At 37.4% G+C, this 15,955-nt stretch overlaps 1 protein-coding gene across 1 annotated transcript in view; it reads right to left on the bottom strand.

Moving 5' to 3' along the window:
- The window catches only part of LOC133526617 (uncharacterized), a 38,086-nt gene that overhangs the window by 21,026 nt on the left and 1,105 nt on the right, over nt 1–15,955 (bottom strand). Inside the window, exons 4-17 of the mRNA XM_061863310.1 lie at nt 15,649–15,751; nt 14,398–14,479; nt 13,688–13,784; nt 12,459–12,669; nt 11,759–11,840; nt 11,549–11,639; nt 11,288–11,393; nt 11,022–11,118; nt 10,848–10,944; nt 10,048–10,268; nt 9,107–9,242; nt 8,266–8,579; nt 7,328–7,762; nt 6,119–6,167 (exon numbers count right to left, since the gene is read on the bottom strand). Coding sequence (XP_061719294.1) covers nt 6,119–6,167; nt 7,328–7,762; nt 8,266–8,579; nt 9,107–9,242; nt 10,048–10,268; nt 10,848–10,944; nt 11,022–11,118; nt 11,288–11,393; nt 11,549–11,639; nt 11,759–11,840; nt 12,459–12,669; nt 13,688–13,784; nt 14,398–14,479; nt 15,649–15,751 — 2,121 coding nt within the window. The remainder of the gene's footprint in view (nt 1–6,118; nt 6,168–7,327; nt 7,763–8,265; nt 8,580–9,106; nt 9,243–10,047; nt 10,269–10,847; nt 10,945–11,021; nt 11,119–11,287; nt 11,394–11,548; nt 11,640–11,758; nt 11,841–12,458; nt 12,670–13,687; nt 13,785–14,397; nt 14,480–15,648; nt 15,752–15,955) is intronic.

The raw sequence follows: 15,955 nt of genomic DNA, 5'->3' as shown, positions 1-15,955 counted from the left end.
AACATTCATACATTAAGTACCTCTTCATTGATAATCGTTAGGTGATGTAACTTCGTTTGAGTGTTCTCAATTGGCGTTGTCATAACCAAATTTGATTTAAGCCCTATTTGTAGGTCAGAGAAACCATTCAATTAGTGTAACTATGTTATTTAATATTGGCCGTATCTGTAAACTGAATGTAGAGCCATAGACAAAATGTAGGGTAGAGCTTCTATGGTAAAGCTTAGGCTTGTACCTAACTGTATTGTAATATTTTTCCGTTTTAACCTCCAATGCAAAAAGGGAGGAAGGTTAACATATGTGGCATCGTATGATAGCGAATTTCGGTACAGGATTTGTTAGCTATAGCTTTCCGCTAATCCTGTACCGAAATTCGCTTATGGATGAACCGATTTGATAGCGATTTTCGGTACAGGATTTCTGATATACTGACGATGATTTTTGGTTGGGTGATGATAGAATATGATAGCTTTTAACTGTTTGTTATGTAGGTAACTTATGTAACATAACATTTATAACGCTTTGCTTAGGGAATTTAAAATCTAAAATTACTATTTAAAATAAGTGTTATTTGTGAAATGTGATATCCGTACGCTTCTTTTATCTTCTTGCTGAATTTTAAGAAAAAGATAGACAGTATAAATGCTGATGTAACAGGTAAACACCGTAATATTTAAAGAAGCTTCACTGTTCTTCCATCGAAGCTTAATCTTTAAAAGCAAGAAGGATGATGACTCATTTCCACTAAGTCTTGAGAGTAAAGTAATTAGAATGTAGGTACACATAAGATTCGAGATGACTGTCTTTTGTCTAATTTTAAACTTAACCGCCATGACAGCATCGCCTGAACAAAGCGAAAGGACTAGGACAAAATAAGTCCTTGGCCAAGATCCAGACAAGTTTACTGTGATTTAAAATATGGACCTTATTAGCTAAAACATTAGACACATTTAACGTTCCTAGATATTCTATTAATGAATTCCATAAGATCGAGTGCTTGGGCCGCTGATAGATATTCGTCTGTGCATTAGTACTCGTACAACAACAACATATAGTTTGCATGGAATTTTTCAAACATATAAAAATAGAATATTTTATCGTATCGGGTGTAACTTTCTAGAACTTATTCTGGCCCTGCGCAACCCTGAGCGCAGCAGTATGGCCCCTACCCGGCGGCTGTGGTGACGTGAGTTGTTTTGCTAAGGCAATATTATTGTAGTTTCAAACGAATATTTTACTATCATACACAAGAGCAAAAAACCTTTGTGTGCAGATTGAACCAGCTGAATTCATCCATACAGCATGAAAGCACATACGCGTTTATTTTTTATTTATTTACTTCTATTTACCTATGAGTTCTAAAAGTGTGCCAGTCACAAAAGGCACAAAAGCTTGCCTAAGTTATCGGCCCTTCGATTACGTGGCACAAACATAGCCTCGAGCAAGAACTTTACTGTAGGTGTTCACCGATCGTGTGTGGCATGTTACTTGTTACCTAAGAAGATACTAGTAAAGCTAACTCCACATCTCATAGCCACGGTATACTCATTGTATTCTGTGTATTATCTTTAGCTGGCTCTAAAGCTGGCGCGGGTTTTATATGAAAATGTTGACAATCAGTTCTTATGACTACCTATACCTATCGAAGTCCACTGGTCTTGCAAGAGCGGTGCCAGAAGGAATTTAACCTTATTAACATGCTTTCTTGGCCGCTGTATGTCTGTCTTACAGTGGCGGATCGATCATAAGAACTCGATTCCCACCGGCTTGTCTAATTTCAGCCCGTTGAGTACTTTCACGATGGGTTCATGGAGAAAAAGAAAGCAAATTTAGCTCCGGGTTCCATACGAATATTTGCGACGCGCCGCAACTGCTGTCTATCTATGGCATCAATCAGCGGCCTGTATTTTACAGTTGATATTTTCAGAGTCTGTATTTCTATTGACGTTTCTGCAGCAAAACTTTAAGATTAATAACCTAACCTAAGTTTAAAATTAATAGGGGCTATCAGGATACAAGAAATTTTTGTGTACTACGATCTGTACCTACTGGGTAGGGTTTTCATTGAACTTGATGCTGTACTCGTATGTCAAAGTTGTCTAAGGTATCTATTCTAAGGTTTCGATTTATTACTACGGAAAATAAACAAGCGTAGTCACTAATCATAAATAGGTCGATACCTACGTGTGGACCCGCCTTTACAGTGTCGTACGAGATTCCGGTTCCACTCATACTATGTTATCTTTCATATGATTAATGAATCCAATTGAAGTGTCAGATGATACTGCACCTGCTTTCAATTTCTACAGAAAATTAACTCGAGCAGGATAATACCATACAAAACCCAACTTACTTCTCTTTGCATCGAACGAGTGTATCTCAAAATAGTTGAGAGGCTTACGATTAAAGTTGTGTTCACTCCTTATCTGGCGGAGTATTTAAATCCAATTTCATGGGAGCTTACAATTTAAGCCGCGGGGGTCGGCCGCCTCACAAGAGTCAAATAAACTAGCAAAGTGGTTCCTAACTGTATTTAATATTAAGTCAGTATCCATTGTATTTTATTGAAATAAAATAAATAAACCTTTTCAGTCCTGTCACCCCTACGGCTAACTAGGGATCCTGATTTTACCCCTCCTCCCAATAATCATCAAGTCTTTCTTATAGGTCTAATCTTTGTTATCTTTTATTAGCAGGGCCGGATTTAGGGGAGGGCAACCGGGGCTACTGCCCCGGGCCTCCACAAAAGAGGGGCCCCCCACAATAGAGAATTCGGTAAATTTAGCATTTTATTTGGAAAAAATTTAGGGCCAGGGGGCCTCCACTCCTTTATTGCCCGAGGCCTCCAGACCTCTATATCCGGCATTGTTTATTAGGCTTATTACCCCCGTGAAATACTAGTTTTACCCCCTCGGGGATAATTACCCCCAGGTTAGGAACCGCTGAACTAGCGACTAGGACGAGAATCGCAGGAAACCGGAACGTCAGGGTAGTTTTTAATTGACTGTGGCCCTCTACCATATTAACATTGGAAATTGCTGGTCGCAATAAGGAATGATCAGCATGAGGTTGGTATGAGTATGACTATGTCTAAAGTCAGATTCGGAAATAGATTCAATAGTTAATTGTCATGACAAGGGATTTGGTAGATGTGGGGATGTCCTAGATATTATTACTTTCATCTAGGTACCTAATCTGAGAAAAAGTGCAACGTGCTCTTACTTTCTTTTGTGGTACCTATTGTCCCTGGTGATGGTTGAACATCACAATAGCGATACCTACCTAATAACCTACGTTATGATTTAGTTTATTTCTAAATTACCTACCCAAAAAAATTGTCGTTTTCGGTAATTTAAAAATATCCTGACATGGTTAGGATTCAAAGTATTCAAACGTTTCTGAGAACTAAAAAGCTAACTGAATGAATTAATGACATAAAGACTTGTGAAGTTGCGAACACACTCTCACTTTTTAACCAGCCATTACCGCAGCAATAACGTTAGTTACCTCAATTTGCGTGCAGCAGCCAACTGTTTATTGAGCGGATCTTTACGAGGTGCGAAGAGCATTCGCTAACTGCGGTAACTGCACCTGTAGGGCAATCAACTTTCTTGTTTGTACTGCTCCCGGTAGTTGAGTCCGAACATAACCATTGTTTGAATCTTTTCATTTTACGTTTTTCAGCGCACCGCGACCAAGCCTAAGCGATCCGAAACATGTCACACGTAGTGACAAGCAAGTAAACCTATCTATACAATCCCTAAAATTTGTGCACGAGGATTAGGTAAGTAGGTACAGTATATATATATACTATGTACAGTATAGTATAGTAGGTACAGTATATATATACTGTACCTACTTACACCTTACCTTACCTATATATATATATATATACATCTCAGACCATGCACCGGAAGACGAAATACGTGGAAAACGGTTGGTTGAGGGTAGCACGCGCTCGGACTTTGGGAAAATGCAGCCAAATTCTCTGGGGGAAGGAGCTTATTCCTGCATATTTTTTTATGTTAATATTGTTCTAAGCTTCTAATCATTGCAGCATTTAGATATTTAAACCACCTAAACGAAATAGGTAACATTTGATGGTACCCTACCCGCGCACCAAGGGGTATCTTTAATTTGTATTATGAATTCATTCAAAATATTCCCTCTCATTCCGATTTTAATTAAGATCGGTTCTATAGATAACGATATTTCATTAGTGGCTCAAGAACAAAACATGGACTACCTAACGTCATTCTTCCTTGACAAAATAAATATTTTTCCAATAGCGTACCTAACGATTCAAAGGAGTAACTTGTTTTCAGTATGTATACTCGTATTATATCAAGCTGTCCTATACTTGAAAGTACACTCGTAAGTTTAACATAATACCTAATTATAATAAGCATAATTGGCAAACCTCAATAGAGTAATGTTACTAATGAGTTAAACAGTCATGTAAGCGGGTTTTGAATAATTAATTATCTTACAGAAGATTACTTTTCTTTGACACTGAACCCTTTATCACGACGAGACGTGCTCATGAATAAAACTTATTAGTAAAATATCGCATAACTAGACAACCATTTATATTCTAACTCGACTACTAAACAAGAGAGACAATAATTTTTACTTACCATAGTTAAAATCATTATCCGTTAGTTGAATTCGAATGAGGAACGTATTGTAACGAACGACGGTTCTAAATCTGAAAGTTCGTGAGTTGTGTGCGTGCGCGCGCGGCCGGTCGCGAACTGAGCGTAGAGTAGAGATACTCGTGAACGATGAACTTTAGGAGCGCCGGCGCCGCTGCACTCATGCTCTTTACTTTATTATACCTTGACGTATTCCTGTTGGGAGGAGAGTCGGGCGTATACAGTACCAGTGTGATACGATCCAAACACGGCTTACAACGTGAAAGACCCGTAACAGTAATGGAAAAACGTATGAATTCTATTGTTTAACAAAGTCATGCTAGTTTTCCTATGTTATGCGTGGTGGGGCATCACATAAGGCCAATGTACGCTCGGATGAGTTCTCACTCTTTAAATAGTCCCATTCCATTTCACCTTAGGGGAAGGATCTAAGGATAAAAGTATCTTGTCTTTGTATCTGAGCATCGTTAGATATGTTGTCTGTACAATCTTGCTCTGAGAAAGAACATAATATTTTCCTTACCATTATTCAAACATCCATTCCAAGATCGTTTCTCTGCGTCTCTATTACTTTCAAATTCAATGGCTACCCCGTTATGGGTCGAATAACTCTTCCACGTCCAGTGAGCTACTGGAATATCACCACTCGACATATCCGATCAGCATTCCATTAGGACAGGTATTTTTGGACACTATCGGTCAAGCGGACAAGAGATCCGATTGACTGTTTACTTTAGAGATCTGATAAAAGACGTTGCTTTGTTAAATCAACAAGGAGATTACAGTTTTCCGCTGTCTGTACTTCCCTTTTGCTTATTCAATGTGTCAACATATCAAGTTGTAGGTAGGTACAATACAACTATGTGTGAGGGAAACAAGTTGGAGAGGTCAAGCTTACCAAGCTGGGATTTATTTATAGCATTGTCAGCAACATTTTAACTCCCTGATTACGAGCTTCCTGCTGAGGTTTTCCCGAGGGGCTACAGTATGGGGTTCTTCAAAAAAAGAGTGTACAGGTTTTTAAAGGGTCGGCAACGCGTATGTAATACATCTGGTGTTGCAGGCGTCCATAGGATAAGGTGAGAGCTTACCATCAGGCGGGCTGTATGCTTGTTTGCCACCGTTGTGGTTTAAAAAAAAAACTCCACTTCTGTCAAATACTGTAGGTACTACGTTTATACAGTTCACTTTGAACGCTTAATGTCATAAACACAAACATCACTCAAACGCCAAGGTACCGGGAGCAAGGGAGCTAATGTAAACCTTACTCGAAAGTGTGAAGGTTACTTTGACAGCGTCCGCAATAACACCTTGTCCTTAGAGCTGTGGGCACGCCTAGTAACGAACGACGACTTTAGGTGTTCTTGGCGTTCAAGAGGTTAATTGGCAATTCGTCAACCTTAATACAGAGACATAAGGTCCATCGATGATCAGCTACATGTTGTTGTTTTTACTACACGCACCGTCAACATTATGTCACTTTTCACAGCTACAAGACGGCTCAAAAATAAGCTGAAAATAAAAAAATAGTTATTTACGATACAAGTGCGAAAAATAGGAAATCCGTAACGGGTGGCGATAAATTTTAAATTGACACGAGTTGCGATTTACCTATTCGCACGTGTATCGTACAACGTTTTTCAGTACAGTTTTTCAGTATATTTTTACGTTTTCTTCAGTAAGGACGATACATGGGCGGTTTTCGCGGCGTTCGTCTTTAGTTGATGTTCTACTACTAGTACTTATTTATTTTATTTTATTATTTATTTATCTTTAGTACATTTTTTTTCAAACAGAAGTACTTAGTAACAGTCACTTCATATTTTTCCATTTCCACGCATATTTTCCGACAACTCACGAATAAATGTATTTATCTCACTAACAGATTTAATTATTTTTTAATTTAGTAGCCAGAAACCGTTTAAAAAAATCATACCTCTTTTTATTTAAACTTTATTGCACAAATAAAGAAAAATTTACAAAGGGCTTAGCACGCACTGCGACAACTCACGAATAAATGTATTTATCTCACTAACAGATTTAATTATTTTTTAATTTAGTAGCCAGAAACCGTTTTAAAAAATCATACCTCTTTTTATTTAAACTTTATTGCACAAATAAAGAAAAATTTACAAAGGGCTAACTTGTCATTACTTTTGGATCACTCCTCGTACCTTAGGCTTAGCACGCACTGCGATTCATTTCTTGCGGCATCAGTCTAATTTCTTTCAGTTTCAGTCTCGCAAGTGCATGCGTTTATAAAGCATGCCGTATGTTTCATTCAGCCCATACATGAAAAGTACGCATTTCAACCATTACAGTCGACGAGTAGAAAAAATAAATTAAATACGTACGTACCAATGATCTTGTGTTAAATATGCGAGATAACTACTTACTTTAAATAATCTTTAATACTTACTTACATTATATTTTCATGTTTCTTGTCCTTTGTAATTTAACTAAATTTTCTTTAAATTTTTCTTTATTTCTTTTTGAAAATCAAAATTCTGTAATGTTTGTTTTTACAACACGGTTCTGAAATAGACAAAGAATTCCACTACCGATAAATGAACACTTAGCATTCGCGGAATAAATATGTTGACATGTCAATAAAGATAAAATTGGGGGTCATGAGCGAGACAAAGACAGAGAGGATAAAAACAAAGTTATGCTATTGATTCTTTACTGCTTTTCTGTGTACAATACGCTTATGTCGACTCACGCACCCGGCCGTCCTGAATGTCTTCCAACATTCATTGCAAGTAAAGGGTCTTTCGTCAGTATGGGTTCTTTTATGCACGGTCAAAATATCTAAAGTATTAAACCTTTTACCACAAGTGTCACATTCGTGGTTCCTTTGATTCGCGTGATGTACGAAATGTCTTCTATACTGAGCGAGTATATGAAAAGTTTTCCCGCAAACTTCGCAAGTTTTTTTCGGTGTGGGATCGTGGACGGCCTTGTGTATAATGAGTCCGCTTTTGAACTTGAACTTCTTGTCGCAGACATCGCAGGAGTAGAATTTTCCGGTGGAGTGCATGTCTAGATGGCTGCGGAGATTTCTTGTGTGTTTCCCGCAGACTTCACAGACTTTCCAATAGTCGTACCTTCGATAAGTAAGAAATAAAATCATTACGTCTTAGAGTCGGTTGCACTAAACCGTAAGTAATTATTACATTTGCTATAAATGCTATAATCGTATAGAAGGGACAGCTTCAAAGTTCTCTACTGAGTTACGCTAATCAGTCCGTCGATTGTGGTTGACGCAACTGAACCTTAGTCCACAGTAAAACTCCATGACTTCTATGACTTACTTTATGAGTACAAGAAAACTTGGACTCTTTCAGTCACAAGAGAAATAGAAGTTTGTCACTTAGATATTATTATTAATAAAAGTGATGAGTATCTAAGAATTTTCTAATCCAAATGAAATATTTTAACCGAGAATGAAACGTTTAGGTACGCAACTAAAAAACTATTTACTATTCAAAGTAAGCATTCACGTCTCAAGAACTAACCTATCAGCACGTTTTCCCTCGCAGTCTGTAAAGACAAACTCACGATAGCAAACTACAACATAGCCAAAATCATTATCAACTAACTTAAGTACCTCATTTTGCGTATCTTCTTTTTCTTCCGAACTAAAATCTTCTTCGACTCCGATTTAGCCAGTTTCTTTTCCTGTTTCATACCCGTGTCGGTTTGGAAATCATCGAAGTGCGTATCTACGTCTCCCATATCCTGGTCATGGTTATCTATGTCATTGTTATCATGGTCATCTATGGCTACTTCGATTTTGATTGATTTGGTAGCTCGGAAATGTTTGTCAACGTCTTGGCATTTTCGTCTGAATTTGTATGCATGCTCTAAATCGTTGAGACAGTGGAGACATATTTGCCATGGAAGTTTATCGGATTTGTCCATCTGTAAGCGAATACATCATTACTTAATGCATTGAAATATACGGATACATAAAGAGGGGTACGCCGATCTGCATGTCCCATGATAGAATTATACTGTATTAAGGATTTATTTAGTAAGACAACAAGTAGCGTACATTTTTCAGTTTTACTACAATTACTACATAGGCCGGGACACAAGGAAATGGCAGCCAAGTAAGACCGACCGATGCGACGCTGTTCGTGTATATCGTATGGTATATTTCTCGAAAAATGCTCGGAATAACGCCGATGATGTGGTTAATATTCAATGTAGGTACGATGTTTGCTTTAACCCATTCACCGCCACCAACGCATATGCGTTCACCGTCATACAAGTTTGTTCCAAGGTCACGCCCCCTGCCATTGAATGCGATAAGCCAGGGCCGGTGTTTTATGCAAAATGAACTGCTGTTACGTCTTGTGCTTTGAATATTTGTACTTTGAGTGTGCGAGTAAAATAAAGTGATTAACGCCTTAGGTACATAACCATAATATAATTATATGAGGTACCTCGATGCCTCCGATGTCCCGCAGTTTGGAGGCTAGGTCCACGCCCTCCTCATCCGTCCTGTGAAGGTCTACGCATGCGCCCGATCCGAAGCAAGAGCGGCATTGCTTCTCCGTCACTTCAATCTTTGGATTCAACCTGCGGAACATAGCAATTGTTGACTTTTTCTATTTTAGTATAACCGCCGCGTTCGTCGTGGAGACGTCTGGGTGATGGTGCGCAGAAGCAAAAATTTTTCTCGGGGAGTTGGGGCGTCGTCTGCAGGAGAGGGGTCTTGATCCCCGCTCCGGGTCGTTTCTAGCGCAGAGGTTGTCCATCGCGATTCAACGCAGAAACGCGGCTAGCGTGATGGGCGCCTTTTCGCCGGGAGCCGGGTGGGTTGTTCGATTAGTTTAAAATTTATAGGTTAGATTAGGTTTAGTTTTATATATAGTTAAGTGCTTAAATATTTCTTAGCTTTTAAGAGTTTTTTTTCATGATTGTTTTTTTATTGGAATAAAATAAATGACTCTTTTAGTAGATGAATAAATAAGTTGATGATCACACGTTTTATTATTGTGTCGAATGCTAATCGCAGTGAAGTTAGCTGTATATATGTATAGGTAATTGATTTAAAGTACATATGGTGCTACTTTCCCGGACGTATTTAGTGCGATTATTAGCACACTACGTAACTATGTCAAAATTTAAAGTGCCATAGATATGTACTGTAAAACGTTGTACGATACATGTGCAAATAGGTAATTCGCAACTCGTGTCGATTTAAATTTATTTGCGAATTCCTATTTTTCGCACTAGTATCGTAGTGTACTATTATCCATGCAATAGTAATACCGATGTAATATAAAAATCCTTATAGTGAGTGATCAACTTGGATTGCAAGTTCCACCAGGAACCAAAAGAACAATACGTAAAAAGCGATGTACGAAATAGTATCACAGACCTTTGTTTCAAATCCAACAGCTTAATATCGTCTTCGAAATCATCATCTTGCTCCACATGGTCCGCATGTCCATGGTCTACGTGGTCCTCATGCTCATCATTGTTGTCGTCCGTCTGCTGTTTGATCTTGGGCTTGGTCTTCAGCAATTCGTACTGAGACATTGCGTCGAAGTATGCCCATTGCTCGTTGAGGATACCCTTGTTGGCGAACTTGCGTTTCCACTGGCAATGAAGTGTGAGTTTATATATCTTAAGGCGGCGAGTAAGCGAGTGATTATTCTCTTGCCCAAAAAAAGTACGTGTAGATGTAGACCCCGTGTGGACACAAGAGATTCATATAGGTAATTTATTACAGAGTTTACAGACAACATAATGTTCCACATATTGTAAGTTTTGAACTTAATCTGCATGTTAGTTTACTAACGCTAATAATAAATGTATAAAGGTGCTCTGGCTCATTTTGCAATACACCACATAGCGGTAATACCGCTGACTGTTCACAATGCTGGTGAGTACATTTTCTAGGTAAAAACGCTTTGTCGACCAATTGCCTTATGTTTAGTAGGAAAATTAATCTTAACAACGTGGCTAAATGGCTAAAGGTTTGATTTAGAATGAATTTGAAATATGACTTGTTTGATAATTAAATCCTGTCCCAAAAATGTGTGGCAACTGAGGAACTTGAAGTCGCAACCAAAGAGTTACCCAAAACTAATCATAGAAGATTTGCTAACCCAGCATGGTTACATACCAATTATGAATTAAAATGATTTAAATCTAATAAACTAAGCAATTACCTACCTTAAATGTTTTTAAAAGATGCGTCCACATCTCTTCCAAATCCAACAAACTGTGGTCTACAGGGAGACCCACACTACGAAGTTTTTTCTCCACTTCCCTAAAAATGAAGGTTCATGTGAATTCTAATTAACAATTTTAGTTATGTATCCAAAGATTTAAAAAATTAGTATATACCTCCATGCAGAACTTTGGTCCCGGTATTTGGTATACCTAAATGAATAATCCAATTCTGTTCTTGCGCTTATGAGGTTCAAGACCCATTCTTCTTGCCCTGATAAAAAAAGTTACCTCAATTAAAAAAAAAAATATATTTCAAGAAATTGGCATTACAAGAGAAGCAGTACAATGGGAGCATTCATAAATGGGTCAAGTAAAGTAAACTTCGTGTATGAATGTATGTGTTTGTTTAGTTGGCACGCCAAAAAAGGGAAAATACTTACATCCCACCAAGGGGTTAAGGCTGAGTCGCTCCTCACCCAAATACAACTCGAATAAATTGTAGTAGATCCAACTTTTGTTATTAGTGGCCTTTGCCTTCTGGTATTCCTAAACATTGAAATAAAATATACTATAATCAGTTTAGCCAAATCCGTCTATGAGCGTATGAGTCCAATCAAACGACAGTAAGATGTTTCTGACCTGATTGATAAAGTAACGTTGGAAACAACCAAAACATCGAATCTATAGAAGATAATGCTTACCCCAAATGTCGCCGCCCATTTTCTACATATCTCTCTACCGTTCAGAGTGTCAGGAAAGCCATATTCTTGCTTCATTATGTTCAGAAGATCACTACACCGAAACAAAAAATAATAACACTAAATTTTACGCAAAACAAATCGTATTACACTAACAATTAAGTTCAATATTGCATAGTAGTAACGATATTGCAAATAAATGATGTGACTCACTTCCAAGCCCATTTCCTTTCTCTGAACAGCCAGTCGTTTTGTAATCGTATTTGAATGAACGTCTCAGTAATGTCTTTCGACCCTGCAATTTAATTAAACGTTTAACTCAACTATTAAGATTTTATAAAGTCAAATGATACATTTGATTTCTTTAACGCTTTTGTGCTTAGTGACGTCATAATGGTGTCGGTATAAAATCCTAAGATGTTGTATATGTATAGATGCATCAGTTCCGAAGACTTAAAATTATACATACCTATATGTAGATCGATACCGAAAGTGAGAGTAAAAATTCTAACTATAATTGTCATGGGGGTTTTAAATTTGGTATGGATAGTAAATAACGCCACCTAGTGTCAACTCATTAATTCTGTCATTTCTTCGATACAATCAAAGCGAGGGAGAAGTCCAGTAAAAGATTATTTTTATGGCGCTCATATTTACAATTACCCCCATATCCGCAAATACTCACACTCATCAGTCTCATTCTCCTGAGCGCCCTTGTTCTTAACATATTTGTTGCTGGACTTGCGGCACCGACTGAAGAACTCTAAGGGCGTGCCGGTCTCCAAACGCATCAGACAATCGGGGTCGAAGCGCTGGTCGTAGCTCAGCAGACAATTCGACATTGCCATAGACAATCAATCATAAGAATAGGCAGTCTTTATACAGTTGCCCCCATAGAGAGAACAATACTCACACTGAAACTCATCAGTCTCATTCTCCTGAGCGCCCTTGTTCTTTACATATTTGTTGCTGGACTTGCGACACCGACTGAAGAACTCTAAGGGCGTCTCGGTCTCCAACCGCACCAGGTAGTCGGGGTCGAAGCGCTGGTAGTAGCTCAGCATGGCGTCGTATAGCGGCCAGCCGAGATCTACGTCTTTTTTCAGTTTTTGGCGGTATTTTCTCTAAAAGTAATAAGTAAAAAAACTTTTATCGCTGACTGTACTATTCTTTCAACAAGCAACTTGCTCATCGAGACTATTCTAACAAACCCAATTAGGTTGCGTTGTTTTATCACAGAGTTCCTATGGCCACCTCCTGATTCATCATCAGATCAGCTTGATGGTGCTATGTTATTGTAATTTTAGCTTTGTAACTTATAAAGATGGCAACCATTTGTTCTTTAGCAGTAGCCTTAAGAAAAAAAAATAGTTGCTATAATTTTGCTATGTATATATTTTGGCCAACATTTACGTGTAAAAGGCGCAAAATTATAAAATCGTAGCTGCCGTACATTTTACCTATCCGGCTTGTAAGGCCCAAAGTGCATTATACAATGTACACTACGACTCAACATAATTAGAACCATTCATAAGCCAAATAAAGTATAATTTCTATTATTTCTTTTCTCAAAAAAACGAAATCATCCCAATGTGCTACGAAAAGGTTCAAATTAATAATAATAATAACTCAGCCTCTATACGTCCCACTTCTGGGCACAGACTTCTTCTCAATTCTCATGCGCGAGAGGGCTTGGGCTACAGTCCACACGCAGGCCCAATGCAGGTTGGACGCTACACATACACCTTTGAATTTCTTCACAGATGTATGCAGATTTCCTCACAATGTTTTCCTTCACTGAAAAGCTAGCGGTAAATAGCAACTGATATTTCATACATAAGATCCGAACACTCATTGATCGGTACGAGCCAGGATTTGAACCCGCGACCTCCGGACTTAAAAGTCGGATGTCATGTCCACTCGACCACCACCACTTTTTAGAAAACATCGCAGAGTTCAAATTAAAACTAGGAAAATTTTATATGTTGAGAGAAAGTTATATATATTTTGAATTTACCACCTTGATTTAATGTCAGAAATAACAATAATCCCTTTTACCAGTCACACATCAAAGCATAAACATTAATGTGAGAGTATAGGCAGCATGTTTTCACAAGTGCCTCTGTGTATGTTGAAACATACATTGAATGTGGTGATGATGTGCTGCCAAAGTCCCTTCATGTCTTGGACGCAGCAGTCCGCAGGTAGCTCCTGATATCTCATTGCCTTCTCCACAGTCCTGATAACAATTATAAGATTATATTATTACGGAGAAGTATGATTCTTCATTATATATTCATAAAAAAATTCTGCAGGTCTTTGTCATTTAAAGACGATTTTTCTAAATATACTTTAATTCTTCGTTTTTCCATCCTTTTACCCCCTGCTGGGATACACTCTTCTGTGGGAGCCCTACAGGGCTCGAACTATTTTCTTCCAATGACTCCAGTCCTGGGCAGCTTGGATAACCTCCTCCCACCCCATCCCCATTACATCCAACTCTCACTCTAAACTTCAATTAGTAATCCAACAGTTTTTTGGGAAAAAGCCAAAATTTTGGTTATTTGTTACTTAGGCCCATAAGTCACAATGACTCATCATCATCATTTAACAGCATGGCTCTTGTCGGTGGAGTAGACACCAGTTTTCGCAGTCCTCAACCTAGTTCTTTAGGACCCTGGATGCTGTAAGACACAACATTTTCTTTTCCTTTTAGTTGCAGTGTATTACCTCCTTGTGGTTTTCCTCTTTCTCATTTGGCTTCAACGTTGCCTTCTAATATAGTTTTAAAGAAAGTGTGTAAAGTAAGTTTCAATGAATACTTTAAATAATAATAAAAAAAATGTTGGTACCTCCAAAAGTGCTGGTAATCCACTTTCATCTCCTTTGCCTCTGATATACATATTACTAGCTTCAATCGCCACTCATCATCCCCTAGAAAAAGTAACTTTAATCAAAATAGCAAAATTCTGTACTTAGATTTTTATTAATTATATATTCAGAAAATAAGGCATAATCTACTGTCAAACTGGGTTATTGCAACTAGTTACCACCAAGTTGTTATTAGTGGAAACTACTGGGAAAAAAAAATCCCACTAGTTACCACCAATTGAACTATAACAAAATTTTGGTGGTAACTACTGGGAAAAAGATTCCCACCTCTTACTAGTGGTAACTAGTGGGGAAAAAATTCCCAGTAGTTACCACCAAAATTTTGTTATAGTTCACTACTAATAAAAACAGTAGAAATAGTAAAGTATAAATAAAGAGTGCTTTAATAAAACGTTATAAGCCGATTAGTGTTTCAGTTAACTGCTTTAAAAGTGATCAAAAATTTTAAACCCAGTACGATTGCATAAAATTAAAAGTTAAAGAGAAATTACCGTTTGGTTGAAATTTATTATAAATTGAATTAATTGTGACGTTATATATGAAACCTGAATCTTTTGTCCAGGGCGCTTAGGCCGCACTGCGTACCGCAGCGTTGTATTTATATAGGAGCATCGCTGATAATGGCGTAAGCGCCATCGACAATAAGGTCCGTTTCAATAAATAACGTCATAATCATACGAACGAACAAACAAATCAGTTAAAGATCGACTATTTTTGATCATTTTTAAAGCAGTTTACTGAATCAGTAATCGAGTTATAATTCAACTAATAACTAATTAACTTATAATTAATTCGACTTAATTAATTATTGATTAAAGCACTCTATATTTAGACTGTTTTTATTAGTAGTGAATGCTAACCAAATTTTGGTGGTAACTAATGGAAAAAAAACACACGTTTTACCAGTGGTAACTACTGGGGAAAAAATCGAGTTGGTGGTAACTAGTGGGATTTTTTTCCAGTAGTTACCACTGGTAAAACGTGTGTTTTTTTTCCATTAGTTACCACCAAAATTTGGTTAGCATTCACTACTAATAAAAGGCATTCACTGGTAAAAGGTGGGAAAAAAATCCCAGTAGTTACCACTGGTAACAACTTGGTGGTAACTAGTGAGAATAACCCGTCAAACTGGAAGTGGGAAAATTTTGATAAAGAAATAGTATGTAGACCAAATATTTTTACAGTTATATTAATGTTTTTGCAATACTTACATGATTCATATTTATCCAAAATAGTGGTTTTACCATAATGTTTTTGAAACATCCTATAGTACTTCCAACTCTTATTTTTTGTTTTCTTAGCAATTTTGTAGCACTGTAACAAACAATGCTTTGTTTACATATGTTATGGTATTTTATTTACACATATGTATACAAATGTTGGTGTTACACTGGATGAAGAGACTATGCCCTTTCCTTGCCAACGTATCTTACAAGATACATAATTTTACACCCTCTTTTTGTATTTTTTTCTAAGAATGTATTTTTCACTCACATTTTTTTTTAATTTTGCCAAGAA

This window comes from Cydia pomonella, chromosome 16 (genome assembly GCF_033807575.1).
Source record: "Cydia pomonella isolate Wapato2018A chromosome 16, ilCydPomo1, whole genome shotgun sequence".
NCBI classification, from domain to species: domain Eukaryota; kingdom Metazoa; phylum Arthropoda; class Insecta; order Lepidoptera; family Tortricidae; genus Cydia; species Cydia pomonella.
The sequence above is the reverse complement of the archived record's forward strand: the minus strand, read 5'-3'. Positions and strand labels throughout refer to the sequence as shown.